Source organism: Sminthopsis crassicaudata, chromosome 3, assembly GCF_048593235.1.
Source record: "Sminthopsis crassicaudata isolate SCR6 chromosome 3, ASM4859323v1, whole genome shotgun sequence".
Taxonomy (NCBI): Eukaryota; Metazoa; Chordata; class Mammalia; order Dasyuromorphia; family Dasyuridae; genus Sminthopsis; species Sminthopsis crassicaudata.
Window position 1 is genome coordinate 62,876,606 of NC_133619.1, and position 14,863 is coordinate 62,891,468.

The 14,863-nt window shown below is 46.8% G+C and overlaps 1 protein-coding gene across 1 annotated transcript; it reads left to right on the forward strand.

Annotated features, from left to right (window-relative positions):
- Window positions 1-1,335: 1,335 nt before the first annotated feature.
- On the forward strand, window positions 1,336-12,052 carry DNPEP (aspartyl aminopeptidase). Its single transcript, XM_074298673.1, has 15 exons — window positions 1,336-1,473; window positions 1,948-2,032; window positions 2,114-2,202; window positions 2,293-2,406; window positions 2,650-2,775; window positions 2,989-3,119; window positions 3,883-3,958; window positions 4,093-4,200; window positions 4,317-4,394; window positions 4,604-4,687; window positions 10,221-10,381; window positions 10,536-10,575; window positions 10,983-11,084; window positions 11,446-11,613; window positions 11,902-12,052. The coding sequence occupies exons 1-15, from the start codon at window positions 1,468-1,470 to the stop codon at window positions 11,950-11,952; spliced, it is 1,419 nt and encodes a 472-aa protein (XP_074154774.1). The 5' UTR covers window positions 1,336-1,467; the 3' UTR covers window positions 11,953-12,052.
- Window positions 12,053-14,863: the final 2,811 nt, after the last annotated feature.

The following is a 14,863-nucleotide window of genomic DNA, read 5'->3' on the forward strand; positions in this document are numbered from 1 at the left end:
TCCATCTTCCCTTGCAGTGGAAGATAAGGTACTAAACAAAAAAGTAAATTTATTTACCATTTCACATATTTTTTTTTCCTTTAAAAAAAAAAAAAAGTTTTTTGGAATAGAAAGTGGAGAGATCCAAGAGGAAATATAGGTGGTGTCAAAACAGAAAAAATCCATAAGTATTTATTTTTTAAAAAGAAATAAATGGGTGAGAAAAGATTTTTAAGACATCAAAATCTATTTTTAAGTAGTTGGTGAGAAACTAAAAAAGATATCAAAAGTCTTTTAAAATAGTTGGTGAGAAACTAAAAAAGATATCAAAAGCCTATTCTTAAGACAGTGAGATTTTTTTTAATTCAAGACTATTTTTAAAGATAAACAGTGAAAACTAAATTATTTTAAAAATAAATGGAAAGAAACTAACATATCACAAAATCTTTTTAAAATGTGGAGAAAAAAATCAAAAAATAAATGGTGAGAATCTAAAAAATATTTTTTAAAAAATAGTGAGAATTTTAAAAATCTATTTAAAAATAAATAAATGGTATAAAATATATTTAAAACTAAAAATACATGGTGAGAAATTATATATATAATATATATTTAAATTGTGAGAAATTAGGAAATATCAAAACATTTATTTTAAAATGAATACATGATGGAAAATTTAAAAAAAATAAAACTATTTTAAAAACAAAGTGAGGAACTAATGTATAATCTATTTTTAAATTAAATTAAATTAAAATCAAATTAAAAATCAAGAAGTTTATTTAAAAATAAATACATGAGGGGCAGCTAGGTGGCGCAGTGGATAGCACACCAGCCCTGAAGTTAGGAGGACCTGAGTTCACATTTTACTTCAGACACGTGCTAGCTGTGTGACCCTGGGCAAGTCACTTAACCCCAACTGTCTCGGCAAAAAATTTATAAATTATAAATGGTGAGAAATTTAGTAAATAAAAAAAAAGTTTTTAAAAAATAAATGGTGAGCAGCTAAACAAACAAAAAACCCAAAAAGCTATTTTTTAAAATGATGAGAAATTAATTTTAAAAGTATTTAAAAAATAAAGGGTGAGCAGCTAAGCAAAAAAAAAAAAAGCTATTTTTAAGAAGAAAAAATCTGAGCGTGAGCGTTTCTAAAGTGACTCCACAAAGACCTCGGCGCTTCCGTCCAAGGCCCCAGGAGCCGTAAGCGTTTACTAGCGGGCGCTCTCCCGGTGGGTTGGGGAGGCCCCGCCCCCTGGCGGCCCCGCCCGCGCGCTGCTCCGCCGCCTGGGTGTCCCGGGCGCCCGGTGCGGGGGCGGGCTGGGGGAGCCAGCGCCGGGCTGTCCTAGCTCCTCCCAGTCGGCAGAGGGCTCCGGGCTGCCCCGCTCCAGGGCGGGAGGGCGGGGCCCGGGATCCGAGCCGTAATAGTGCTGGGAGCCGGCGAAGGGGCGGGAGTCGGGTTCGGTCCTGGAGCGTGAAAGGAAGGCAAGAGTCATGCAGGTAAGGCGGGAGCCTCGGACCCCGGCGCGCTCCCCGCAGGGTCCTGGGAGTCCCGCTGCACCCCGGCCTAGCCGTGGGACTGCAGGCTAAAGTGAAAGAGAAAGCTCCCGCCGTGGGGGGAGGAAGGGGTCCTGACCTTCCGGGCCGTGAGGGAAGGGGGAAGGGGGCCTTCTTGCTTGCAGACTCAAAGGGCTTTTGTGCATGCACTGGAGAGAAGGGGGGAGGGGGAGCTCCGGCGGGAGGGAAGGGGAGGGGGCTCGGATCGGAAGGCGGTCTCCTCCTGCTGGAGTCTCCCGGCTGGGCTGGGGGCGGGGCGCTTGCGAGTTGAGGCTCGGGGAAGTTTTTCCAGGCTGAGGACGGGGACTTGGCGGGTGTCTCCGCGGGGCTGCTTGCTGGGGGGACGGAGGGGGGCTGGAGCAGAGCCCCTTGTGGCCGGGGACCAGGGGGCTGCAATCAGAATCTCTGCCTTCCCAGGCTTCAGTAGCTGGAAAGGAAGCGGTTCAGGCTGCAGCCAGAGAGCTGCTCAAGTTTGTGAACCGGGGACCCTCCCCCTTCCACGGTAAGCGCCCAGCCCCCCCCCAGAAGAGCCCGCCCCGCCCCCTGCCACTCCCCGTGACCGAGGTCATCTTCCTCCCCACAGTGGTGGCCGAGTGCCGGAGCCGGCTCCTCCAGGCCGGCTTCCAGGAGCTCAAGGAGGCGGAGAAGTGGGACCTGCAGCCCGAGTGCAAGGTGCGGAGCGGGGAGGGGGAGGAGCGGGGAGGAGTGGGGAGGACCTCTGCCCCAGGCGGGCGCTGAGAGCCTCTCCATCTCCCTCCCCAGTACTTTGTGACCAGGAACTCCTCCACCATCATCGCCTTTGCCGTGGGGGGCCAGTATTCCCCCGGCAATGGCTTCAGCGTCATCGGGGCCCACACGGACAGCCCTTGCCTCAGGGTATGGAATGGGGGGGCTCTCCTTTAGAGGGGCTCAGCGTCCTGTGACCCCGACCACCCAGGGAACAAGGGGCGGGAGATAAGGCCAGAGAGAGGGGTCCTGGGCGGAGCCCTAGACCACAAAGATGCTTCCTCCCGCTTTGTGAAATAGACACAGTTCTTCACACAGATGTTGTCCCCCAGCCAGACCGCCTTCCAGAAGCGCCTAGAGCTTCTCGAAGCCTGACGGAGGGTGTCCTTGCAGGTGAAACGCAGGTCCCGGCGCAGTCAGGGGGGCTTCCTGCAGGTTGGTGTGGAAACCTACGGGGGCGGGATCTGGAGCACCTGGTTTGACCGAGACCTCTCCTTGGCGGGGCGAGTCATCATCAAGGTAAGGACTGCCCGGCAGGAACCAATGCCCGCAGCTCCCCTCTCGGAGCTGCTCAGGGAAAAGTAGGCGGAGGCCCCTGGGGGAGGGCACTCCGAGCCTGGTCCCGGCCTCTGCTGGTCACAGGATTGGGAGCTTCAGGGATGGGCTGAGGCCTGGGAGGCCACGCACAGAAGAAGAGCTTGGGGTCCCGACTGACCTGTTAACCCGTTACAGAATCCTTCCTCCGAGCAAATCGAACAGCGGCTGGTGCATGTGGAGAAACCGATACTGCGCATCCCCCACTTGGCGATCCATCTTCATCGGACGGTCAATGAAAACTTCGGGCCCAACCCCGAGACCCACTTGTGAGAAGGGGGCCAGGGCGGGCGGGAGGCAGGGAGGTTAGAGAGGGCTGCAGCTGGGTGGGGGCCGCGAGTTCTGCAGCGCTTCCCGCCCTTCTGGAGCATGAGGTGGCGGTCTCTGTGATGGAGAACCGCCCATTCTGAATGCCATATTACTCATTCTGAGCTCCGAATGCTTTAAGTGAGCGCCGTTACTTACCACAGTCATTGAAAGTAATACGAGTGTAGACCATATTATTTATCCTATACGAAGCGTGCATGGCGATGGATTTAACATATATTTCTTCCATGTTTAACATGTGTTGGACCACTTGCCATCTGTGGGAGGAGGGGAAAACTGGGACACGAGGTTTTGCAAGGGCTAATGTTGCCGAATTATCTATGCATATGTTTTGAAAATAAAAAGCTTTAATAAAAACATATGCATGGATAATTTTCAACATTCACCCTTGCAAAGCCTTGTGTTCCGAATGTTTTCCTTCTCCCCCTCCCCCCTCCTCTAGACAGCAAGTAATCCAACATGTGTTGAATATTACAATTCTGCTATATGTATTTCCACAATTTTTAATATATTAAGTCATTTGGTAAAGCAGACCCTCTTGCAGTAACTCTGGAGGGTCCCTTTCTCCTCTAATCTCAGAGAGAAATTCAACGAAGGATGAAGGGCTGCTTAGGAATCAGGTGGCCATTTGTAACAGGCACGGGCAGGGCCACCACAAATGCAGTCCCAGCCTCCCTCATTCTGCTGTCCCCCACCTCCTTGCAGAATACCCATCCTGGCCACAGCGGTGCAGGAGGAGCTGGAGAAGGGCGTGTCTGACTCAGGCTCTCCTGCTGCCAAGGTGAGACGGGAGGCTAAGCGGAGGGAAGGGAAGGGGTAGGAAGATGTTGGGGGTGGGGTGGGAAGGAGCATGTAGAGGTGTGGGAATAAAGGCTCCCCAAGTGACCGCTCTCCAACTCCTACCCGTCCCTGTAGACGAGCAAACACCAGTCAGTGCTTATGTCTCTGCTCTGTGCCCAGTTGGGGCAGAAACCTGAGGACATCCTGGAAATGGAATTGTGTCTCACAGACACTCAGCCTGCGGTAAGGAGAGGGCTTAGCCCTGCAAAAATGGGGAGAGCAAACCGCAGGGGGGAAGAGAACCGAGCGTGGGATTGTGGGGAGGGGAGCTGGCCAGGCTAACTGTCCCTTCTCTCCAGGTCCTGGGAGGCGCCTATGAGGAGTTCATCTTCTCCCCCCGACTGGACAACCTGCACAGCTGCTTCTGTGCCCTCCAGGTGTGGAGCCAGGGGCTTGGCAGACATAGATACCCTGCCCCATCCCCATGGCACAAAGCCCTGGACACGCCGCAGGGGGTCACTGGTGCAAACATACAGGGTCTGGGAAGGTCTCGGGCTTCTGAGGGTATATGGGAGGGAGTCAGGGGGCTGCCTGCAGCACTTGGGGATATAGTAGCCACTTAAAAAAATGCTTGTGTCTCTCCCAGGCCTTAATTGACTCCTGTGCTACCCCAGCATCCCTTGCTTCAGAGCCTAATGTCCGAATGGTTGCGCTTTATGACCACGAAGAGGTGAGGCATGAACCTGATGGGGAAGAGAGGGGAAAGGAAGCCAGGGAGCTGGGGAACTTCTGTCCATTCCTATGAACAAACCTGTTGTAAGGCTCGTGGAAAGGGCTGGAGGTGTTAGGTCAGTCACATTATTGGATCAGCTTAGGATGTATTTCTCCCCCACCTCTGCCTAAAGTTCTCCTACCCATCCATCAAGGGCTAGCTCAAATGCTTCCTCCAGGAAGCCTTCCTTGATACACTCATCCATCTCATTTTACCCCTGGGGAAAGCAATGGGATTTAGAAGGCCAGCCTACAAGCCAGGAAGATCTGAATTCAGGTCTTGCCCTTGACACCTGGCTGTTTAAATCTAAGGGCAGATCATTCAGGATCTTGGTTGTAACTGGTTGCTCCTAGGAAACTGTTTATGACAAGCTACAGGCAAGATGTTGATCTGGGGGAATCCCCCTGCACTGATAAAATCCAAGATCAAGCTTTCTTTGTGTTAAAGTTAACTGGATGCACTTCTTTTCCCTCCTAGCCTCTCCTCCTTATTTTCCATTTCTCCTTTTTTTGGTCTCCATCTCTCCCAGCCACTCCCAGATTAGGTTATCAGCTCCTTGTGGGTAAGGGCTCTCTGCCCCCCCCCCCCCCATTGTACCTGGGAGAGTGCCTTGTACATAGTTTTCATCCAGATAGTTTCTGAGTGTATGAAAGTTCCAGTTCCGCTGGGAAATGAGTGCAGACTACTTGCATTTTTGTTTTCCTTCTCAAGTTAATTCTTTCTAATTCCGATTTTTCTTGTGCAACAAGATAACTGTATAAACATGTATACATATATTGTATTTAACATATACTTTAACATATTTAACATGTATGGGATTACCTGCCATCTAGGGGAAGAGGTCGAGGGAAGGAGGGGAAAAGTTGAAACATAAGTGATTGCAAAGGTCAGTGTTGAAAAATTACCATGCATATGTTGTCAATAAAAAGCTATAATTAAAAAAGAAAAAGAAAAAGAAGGGTTCCTGTTCCCAGCATCAGACCACTTGTGACACATAACTGGGACCAAAGTAAAGGCAGACTACTCCTCCCTCCCTCAGCCAAAGGATTGATCAGGCATCTATCTATGTTTAGATCCCTGAGATAATAAAGGACTTAGGGAAGTTTTAAAACTTAAAACTTTACCAAGACTTTAGGGGCATCCTGTATAAATAAGATAAATAAATAGAGAAGAGGAAGTTACAGTTTAAAAAACAGTTTACATATCATGTCTTGTTTGATCTTCCTAATTCAGTGACAAGGAAGTAATGCAATAGCTAAAGCAGCAGACCTAAAGTTAAGAAAACCAGAGTTCAGATGTGCCTTAGAGGCTTACTAACATCCCAGTCAAGTTATTAAACCCGATTTCAGTTTCCTCGTCTCTAGAATGGGAGTGATAATTGTAACATGCCCTCCTGGCAGTTACAATTACTAGTCTGCCCTAGGCCCAACAGAGTACCTTTGACCACTGTCCTTTGCAGTGTCAACTCTACCCGGCTCGCCTCCTCTGAGGCCTTCAAAGGTCTCTGGCCACGATTTCTTGAATAGTAGTTTAATAACTGGTAGCGCACTTAAGAACAGCCACGTATAATCTTAAAAGCCTTTATTATACCTACTTACATAATGCCCTGACTTGTCAGCTCCCTAGTGAACACCTGGTCTGAAGACCCACATGTTCTCTACCAAAATCCTTACCTCTTGGGCTATCCATCAGCTTGGCTCAGCCACCCCAGGCTAGGGAGCCAGGTTAAAGAGAGCGACTGATATCTGCAGTGGGCTTATAAAGGGCCTGTGAGGTCACACACACAGCCAACCAGCAAGAAAGCCGTCATCCATTAGGAAGCCATCTCAATATGGCCAGGATCCCACCTACAGGGCAGTCCTATACCCATAGAGATTACTTCTGGGCCACTCAAATCTCCTGTTGCGCTGTGGTGCCACCCATTTAAAGGACCCTTACAATTCCCTTCTCTTGTTTTGCGGGAACTGCAATAATAGTATTTATCCACCACCACCCCCCGCAACTAATTTAACTTCTGCTTTAGTTTCTTTGGATGTAGCGTCCTAGGATCTCCCCTCCCTCTAAAGTTTTATAAATTCTTCTCCATAAAATAGGATTGATAAATAGCATCTACCACACCCCCTCCAGGGTTATTGTTAGGATTAAATGAAATAATAATTACAAAGTACCTGGCATATAATAAGTGCTTAATAAATGCCTGTTACCTTTTTTTATAAAATGAGAATGCAGGTTATTATTATCTCTTGCATAGATGAGTGAACTGAGGTGGAGAAGTTCACTCAACCAACAAGCATTTATCAAGCACTTGTTATATGTCAGACACAAGTATCATAAGTACAAATGTGAATCGGTCTCTGTGTTTAAGGAGTTGACACTAACAGAATGTGGCACACAGTATAAGTAAATAGTTTGTATAATCTGTATCAGATTGGGGAGGAGGAAGGAGAAAAAACTTGGGACTCAAAATCTTTCAAAAAATGAATGTTGAAAATCGTCTTTACATGTAATTGGGAAAAGTCAAATAGTGGTTTTTTAAAATAGTAAATAATAGTGAGTTGAGGTAAGACCCTGAACTTAGGAATTCAGGAAAGGCCTCTTAAAGGAAGCAGCAGTGGAGCTAAATCTTAGGCTAGAGATTTAAAGAAGTAAGGTGGGAGAGGAAAATGGATGAGCATTATTTTCATAAGGGAAAGTTTGTGCAAAAGTTTAGAGTCAAGAAATGAGAAGCCCCTAAAATTCCTTTTTGTGTGTGTGAGTTTTTTTAATAGTATTTTATTTTTCCAAATATTATGCAAAAATAGTTTTCGGTTTTCACTTCTGTAAACCCTTGTGTTCCATTTTTTTTCTCCTTCTCCCCAAGACATCAAGTGATGTGATATAGGTTAAACATGTGCAATTCTTCTAAATATTTCCATATTTGTCATGTTGTGCAAGAAAAATCAGATTAAAAGGGAAAAAAACCATAAGAAAGAAAAAACCAAGCAAACAAACAACAAAAAAGGTGAAAAATACTATGTTTTGATCCACATTCAGTTTCCTTAGTTCTCTTTCTGGATGCAGATGGCTCTCTCCATCACAAGTCTATTAGAATTGCCTTGAGTCATCTCCTCATTGAAAAGAACCACATCCATCACAATTGATCATCACATAATCTTCTTGTTGCTGTGTACAATGATCTCCTGCTTCTGCTCATTTCACTCGGGATCAGTTCATGTAAATCTCTCCAAGCCTTTCTGATATCATCCTGCTGACCATTTCTTATAGAACAATAATATTTCAGCATTCATATACCATCACTTATTCAGCAATTCTCCACCTGATGGGCATCCACTCAATTTCCAGTTCCTTGCCACTATGAAAAGGGCTACTACAAACATTTTTGTACATGTGAGTCTCTATAAAGTTTTTTATTTAGGAAAGTCAAGTGGTGAGAGCTGTGCTTCAGGAATATCTATTTGGCAACTGCATGGAGACTGGATGGGCAAAGGGAGGCCAATTAGGAGACCCTTGCAAGAGTCCAGGCAAGAGCTGATTTTTTGAAGGCCTACGTAAGAGAGAAAATCGGATGGATTTTAAAGGTGCTGACGAGGTAGAACCAATGAGGTTTAGAGATTGATTATGGGTACAGGGATGTCTCCAGGGTTTCCAACTTGAGGGATTGGAAGATTTTCAACAGAAATTGGGAAGTTAAGAGCAGGAGAGAGTCTGGGCGAAGAAAATGTGTTCTGTTTTGGACCTCTTGAGTTGGAGATGCCCAGGGACATCCAGACTGGAGAAATCCATGGGACTGGGGCTCAAAGGAGAGGTGAGCACTCCAAATGTGTGTTTGGGAATCATCTGCATGGAAATAAGAGTGGAATCTTTGGGAGGAGTTGAGAGTTTAGAGAAAAGAGGAAATGGCTCAAGACAAAGGCATGGGATTACAGGCTGAAGGCCAGAAGAGATCATAATGTCCAACTCCTTCATTTCACAGGAAGAAACAGGCACAGGAGGTTGAGTTACTTGCTGGGAATCACTAGTAAGTTGCTGAGGCAGCCTTCAAACTCAAGCCCTGGGGTCCATTTACCACATCTAGGCTCCTCACTCTGGGGTACAGACAGGAACAAAGGCTGGAAGATGGATGAGGATCCTGCAGAGGGGACTCAGAAGGATAAGTCAGACAGGAAGACACCCCCAGGGAAGCCAGAGGAAGGAGAGAATATCCCAGAGAGGGTGGTCAGCATTGTCAGAATTGAAGAGAGGACAAGAAGGAAGGAGAAAGGTGAAGAACATAATGGCACAGAGACCTTGGGTCTCTGCAGAAAGTCAAGCCAGGCCAAAAAGGGGAAGAAATGGGGACAAGTGTCTAAATGCGATAAATGTGGACAACCTTTTTCCTAGGAGTTCGGCTGTGAAAAGAGGAAATAACCAATATTTGATGAGCATGAGAGTCTTATGGGAAGCTTCAAAGAAGCTGGGTATTTTTTTAGGCATCAAGGGAAGACCCCTTTGGAGAAGAAATGGTTGAAAATTATGATGATCAAAGGATCGAGTTGGTGGAGAAGAGAGATGGGGCTGTGTGTTGGCAAACAAGGGCCCCCTCCGTGGGGATTTAAATCCAGGTCTTCTGACTCCAGGACCATGTCCTTTCCACTACACCACGGCTCTCCCCAGATGTATTATAAACCCTTCAGAGGCTAGATCTATGTCTTTAAGTTTCTTTGCATCCCAGGATCAGTTACAGCTCCATAGGCCTAGTAGGTGCTTCTTAATTGCTGGGAGGGAGGATTCTATCTCTAGTGGTGGCCCTTTGAGAGCAGAGCAGTGTTTCATTCAGCAAATAATTAATTGAATATTACATGCATGGCACTATTTTAGGGGCTAAGATGGTGGAGGTAGAGATTGAATTATTTTTGATATTTTTTAAATCATTACCAACAATAGGTAAATGTTCAGTGAACAGTATAAGCAACTTATTGAATATGTATTACATGCATGGGCACTATTCTAGGGGCTAAGGTGGTGGAGGTGGAGATTGAATTATTGTTAATAATTATAATATTTTTAAAGCACTGCCAACAATAGGTAAATGTCCAGTGAACAGTATAAACTAAATTTATTGAATGAGTATTACATGCAGGGCACTGTTCTAGGGGATAAGATGGGAATGGAAGTGGAGATTGAATTATTTTTTAATAATGTTTTTTAAACCACTACCAACAAGAGGTGAATGTCCAGTGAATAGTTTAAACAAAAAATGCTACATCAATCTTGGAAATGACTAGGAATTACCCTGCTTCCCAGTTTTCATGAAAAGGGGGATAAAACCATTCCTTAGGGTGGGAACATTGGGCAGTTGGACTTCCCCCCAGACTGCTGCTCAGGAGGAGAAGAGGGTGGGGTTTGGTCCCTTAATCTTATTGGAAGCCTTGCTTGAACAAGGGCCCTCCAGGCCTCCCACCCCAGACTGGCCCAGTATTCCTGAGCTGACACCCCCCACCCCACCTTCCAGGTTGGATCACAGAGTGCACAGGGGGCAGAGTCGTTGCTGACGGAGCTGGTGCTCCGGCGTATCTCCGCCTCCCCTCAGAATGTGACGGCCTTTGAGGAGGCCATGCCCAAGTCCTACATGATCAGCGCTGACATGGCCCACGCCGTGCACCCCAACTACATGTGAGTCCCTGGGGCCTTCTTCACCAACAGTGGGGGTGTTGGGGACCAGCCCACAGGTGGTCTCTGCTGCTCCCACATCAGTCCTGTGCTGGGGTTTCCTAAGAGCAAACCCAAACTTAACCTGGTTGTAGAGCATTTTGTCTCTCTCCTCTAGGGATAAGCATGAGGAAGCCCACCGGCCCCTTTTCCACAAGGTAACCTTACTCCCTCTCCCCGGCTCAGGCCTTGTGTCTCCTCTGTGCCAGGTCCTGTCCTTCACCTCTCCTTGCTGATCCTTGTCCTCTCCTCCCCATCACCTGTCCCCATTTTTTCCTCCAAAAGTCTCTTTCCCATACTTACAGGCCCTGCCTTTTTCCCTCCTAGCTCTTTCCCTGCTATTTTCCCTTCCCTATATCTCTCTGTTTCCCTTCCCATTGGACCCTGCTTATTTTCAGCCTAGGTCTTTCCCTTTCCTCTCCACCTCAGGCCCATATCTCCCACCCAAAACCCACCTTCTTCCTTCAACATCCCTGTAAACACCAGCTTTCCCTCCAGGAGGACCTAACCAATGCTGATTAAGACTGATGGATTGGGGCCCCTTTCCCATCTTTTCCCCTCCCAGGGACCTGTGATTAAAGTGAACAATAAGCAACGCTATGCTTCCAATGCCGTTTCTGAGGCGCTGATCCGCGAGGTAGCTGGCCGAGTGGGGGTGCCCCTTCAGGTGAGTGTTTGGGGCCAGGCCTATAGTTTGGGGGAGTAGCCCCACTGATGGCTGTCTCGGTGGGTAACATCCCAGGAGAGAGCCCTGCGTGGAAAACCATGACCTCGCAGCAGGTGTGACAGTGCTCAGTGTCCTAGCGTCACGGTTGCCACCTTTATTAAACAGAAGCATCAGGCATCCTCCAGCCCCTTCACCCCTGAGGTTATGACGGCACAGCCAGGACTCCTCCAGAGACCAGAGATTTAGTCCCTCCTGGTTCCTCGCACATGGCCATGACTCAGAACTCTTAAGTCCTGATGGACCTCGCATATCAGCCTGGTCGTGAGCATCCTCATGTAGACTCCCCTTCCTGTCTCTGCAGGAGTTCATGGTTCGGAATGATTCCCCCTGTGGCACAACCATTGGGCCCATCCTAGCTGCTCGTCTGGGGCTGCGGGTGCTCGACTTGGGCAGCCCCCAGCTGGCCATGCACTCCATCCGGGAAATGGCGTGCACCTCCAGTGTGCTGCAGACCCTCACCCTGTTTAAGGTAATCCTGCTTCTGCCCTCCCTTATCCGTTTCACGTGGCAGCAGTGTCTCCAGTCTCTGGGATTGGTTGCTGGGGCAACGTCATCCCTCTAAGTGACGAGGCTGGTCACCATGGTGATGCCACGAAAGCATTCAGCAGACCAGCTCAGCCTTCCCAAGGCTAAGGGGCCCAGGCCAAGCCCCAGAATCAAGGGAAAGAAAGTGGAAGAATAAGAGGGAGGATTTCCAGGGAGAGTTGTCATACACACCCTAATACCTAGCTACTCCACCCTGCTTTGCCCCATCTAGGGCTTCTTCGAGCTGTTTCCTGTGGTGAGCCGAAATTTTGCTGTGGAATAAGACGTCTCAAGAGCTTCTCTTCCCTTCCTCGCCCATTGAGCCCAAAATGTCAATTCTCACCTGACTCAGAATTGAAATATTAAAATGAATTTTTCACTCATTCTTGCCCTTCTGGGTTTTTTGAGAGAGGGGAACACTGGGCGGGGCTGGGAGGGGGGAAATATTGAGTCCCTGGGTTCTAGTGGAACCTGAAAGGAAGGTGAGTTGATGGAAAGAGATTTTGATCCCTTGTGTTTACCTCAGAAGTGAGCTGGTAGGAAGAATGACGAGGTGGGATGGCTGCTGGTGGGGTTAGTGCCCCACTCCACATCTTAGGGGATGCTGCTCTCACACCAGACCTCGTCCAGGAAAACCTTCCCTTCCCTTCCTCCTTCCATGCAAGGAGCTGAGGCTGCAGGAACCTTGCTGTATTCTCCTAGCATTAGTGCCCCTCTCCAAGGAAGGAGCTGGTCCATGGAGTGCTAGAAGAAATGAGCTCTTGCTGGAGCAGGCTCCTTGGAGTCTCCGTTATTCCTGTAGCTTCAGCATTATCAATGCATTAACTAACTCTTTTCTAATTCTAATTAACAAATTCTAACTCATTATCAGTGAGAATTTTCTGAGCATCCTCTGGTTTATTAGCCAGGATCTTTATGCTCCATAATGAAAGCAGGAAGAGGAAAAAGTGAGAAAGCATCTTCCCCCAGAGTCACATAATTGAAATGTCAACATTTACATAGCACTTGTGATAGCTTGCGAAGCACCTGATCAAATTGGTTCTTGTATCTTTATGACAATTCTGTGAGGTGGAGAAGGCCACAATTATTAGTGTTCCCACTTAACAGGTAGAGACACAGAAGAACAAGCTAATTGACTTGTCTATTGCAATGTAGTGAATCAGGGAGTTCTCAGAAGTCTAGGCCCCCTCCCAGGTGTGCTGACTCTCGATCCAGTGCGTGGGATCCAGCCATCGATGGTACAGAACAGTACCAGTCATCGTGCACCATTACATTTAGTTCTATTTAGAAAAGGGTTAACTCTGAGCTCTACCTCAGCTCAAACCTCCACCCTTTCTAGTACCACTCTCTCCTCTGCTGTCTTGTCTGCCTTTGCTGAAAGAAAGTACTGTGAAGGGAACAAAACTAAGAAGGATCTAGATGACTGGGTCCAACAGGCTGGAACATGGAATCTACCATCTGAATCTAGCAAGATGAAATTTAGAAGGAATCAGTACAAGCTGTAATGGATTGAAGGCTGTCCTTGGAGTACAGAAATCTACCTTTGATTCATCGGCTAAGTCTTCCCAATGATCTTCCCAAGATATTTCTTTATTTCTTTTCTTATAAAGAAAACAACAACTTTGGAATTTTCTTCCTTAGAAAACTGAACAGATCACAGTCCCCCAACACCTCCAAGCACAAATACACAATGTAATCTTTCACCTTTTTTCCCCAATGAATTTTACCACTACAAAGTAGAGGAAGCATACTTAGCATTATGTCTGAAAAAGATCTGGGGGATTTAGTGGACTGCAAGCTCACCATGAGTCAACAAGAATGGGTTGTTGCCAAGAAAGCTAATACTGTCCTGATTTGCATCGAGAGGCACAGCTTCCAGACATAGGAGATTCTGTGCTGGTATACAGCGCCCTAGTCGGACCACCTTGGGAATATTGTGTTCATTTTGGGGCACCAGTCTAGAAGGTATCCGGGAGGGGAAGAGCCTTGGGGGCACCAAGGTGAGTGGAAGGAGCTAGGACTATTTAGCCTGAAGAAAAAAATGCTGGTGGAAATTCATAGCTACACAACATTTGGAAGGTACTCCATTAAGGTTAAGCTTCTTTTGTTTGATCCCAGAAAGCAGAATTTGGGGTAGTAAATGGAAATATCAAAGAGGGCAATTTAGACTTGATATCCCCCAAAAACTATCCTAACAAACAGAGCTATCCCCATATGAAATAGGCTGCCTCTGAAAAGTAATGAGTTCACCTTTCCTAGAGGCAAAGACTGGATGATCATTTGTCTGGGATCTTGTATCAGGGATTCCTTTTTAGATACACATCCGGCCAAGTGACTGCAGAGGTCCTTTTCAACTGGGAAATTCTATAGACAGGGAGAAGGAGGGTTGGGGGATTAAATGCATAGTCTTGAAGCCAAATGAACCTAAAGTGTTCTTAGGCAATGGCAAGTAGTCTGGAATATAGATAAATGTAGGAATACAGCTTGTAAGCCCACCTAAACTCCAGCACTCTGCACACCTCCATACACTGAAGGTATTAAGAATGAATGTTTATTGAATTGGTGGGCAATGGGTGGCCATCTGGAGTTTTAAAACTAGGAAGATGTGTATATGAGGGGATCAGAGCTTTAGTTTAGGAAATAAGTCTGGTGGTTGTGTGAAGAACGGCTTGGAAGTGAGAGATCTGATGTGGAGACCATGGTCCAGCTGAGGGTACCGAACATTTATGAAGAGCCACAAGGTTTGCTAACTGCCTTAGGGAGGTGGTACAATTTTATCTCCATTTTAAAGATGAGTCATTGAGGTTAAGGTATTTCCAAAGGCAGGACTATCTGGGCAAAGGTTTCTGCTGACTCCAACTTCTATAATCTTTGCTTCTCCGAGTTGATAGGAATAGGAGAAAGGGAGGAGGAGGGGCAAAACATTGCAAAGAAAGAAATGGATTGAATTGAGGGAGAGAGGAATCCAAGGTGACAGTTTTAATGCTGGATGACTAGAAGCATTTCAATAACATTGAGTATAAGAAATTAAGAAAGCAAAAGGAGAAACAGATTAGCGAGTGAAAGGAGACAGAGGATGGGTTTGATTTTAGATATGCTGAGGTTAAATCGGAGCTGGTGTTCCTTTGCCCTTGAACGCTTCCAATTTTTCGCCTCCAGAATTAAGTGTATGATTGGGACAATCCCTGGGTTAT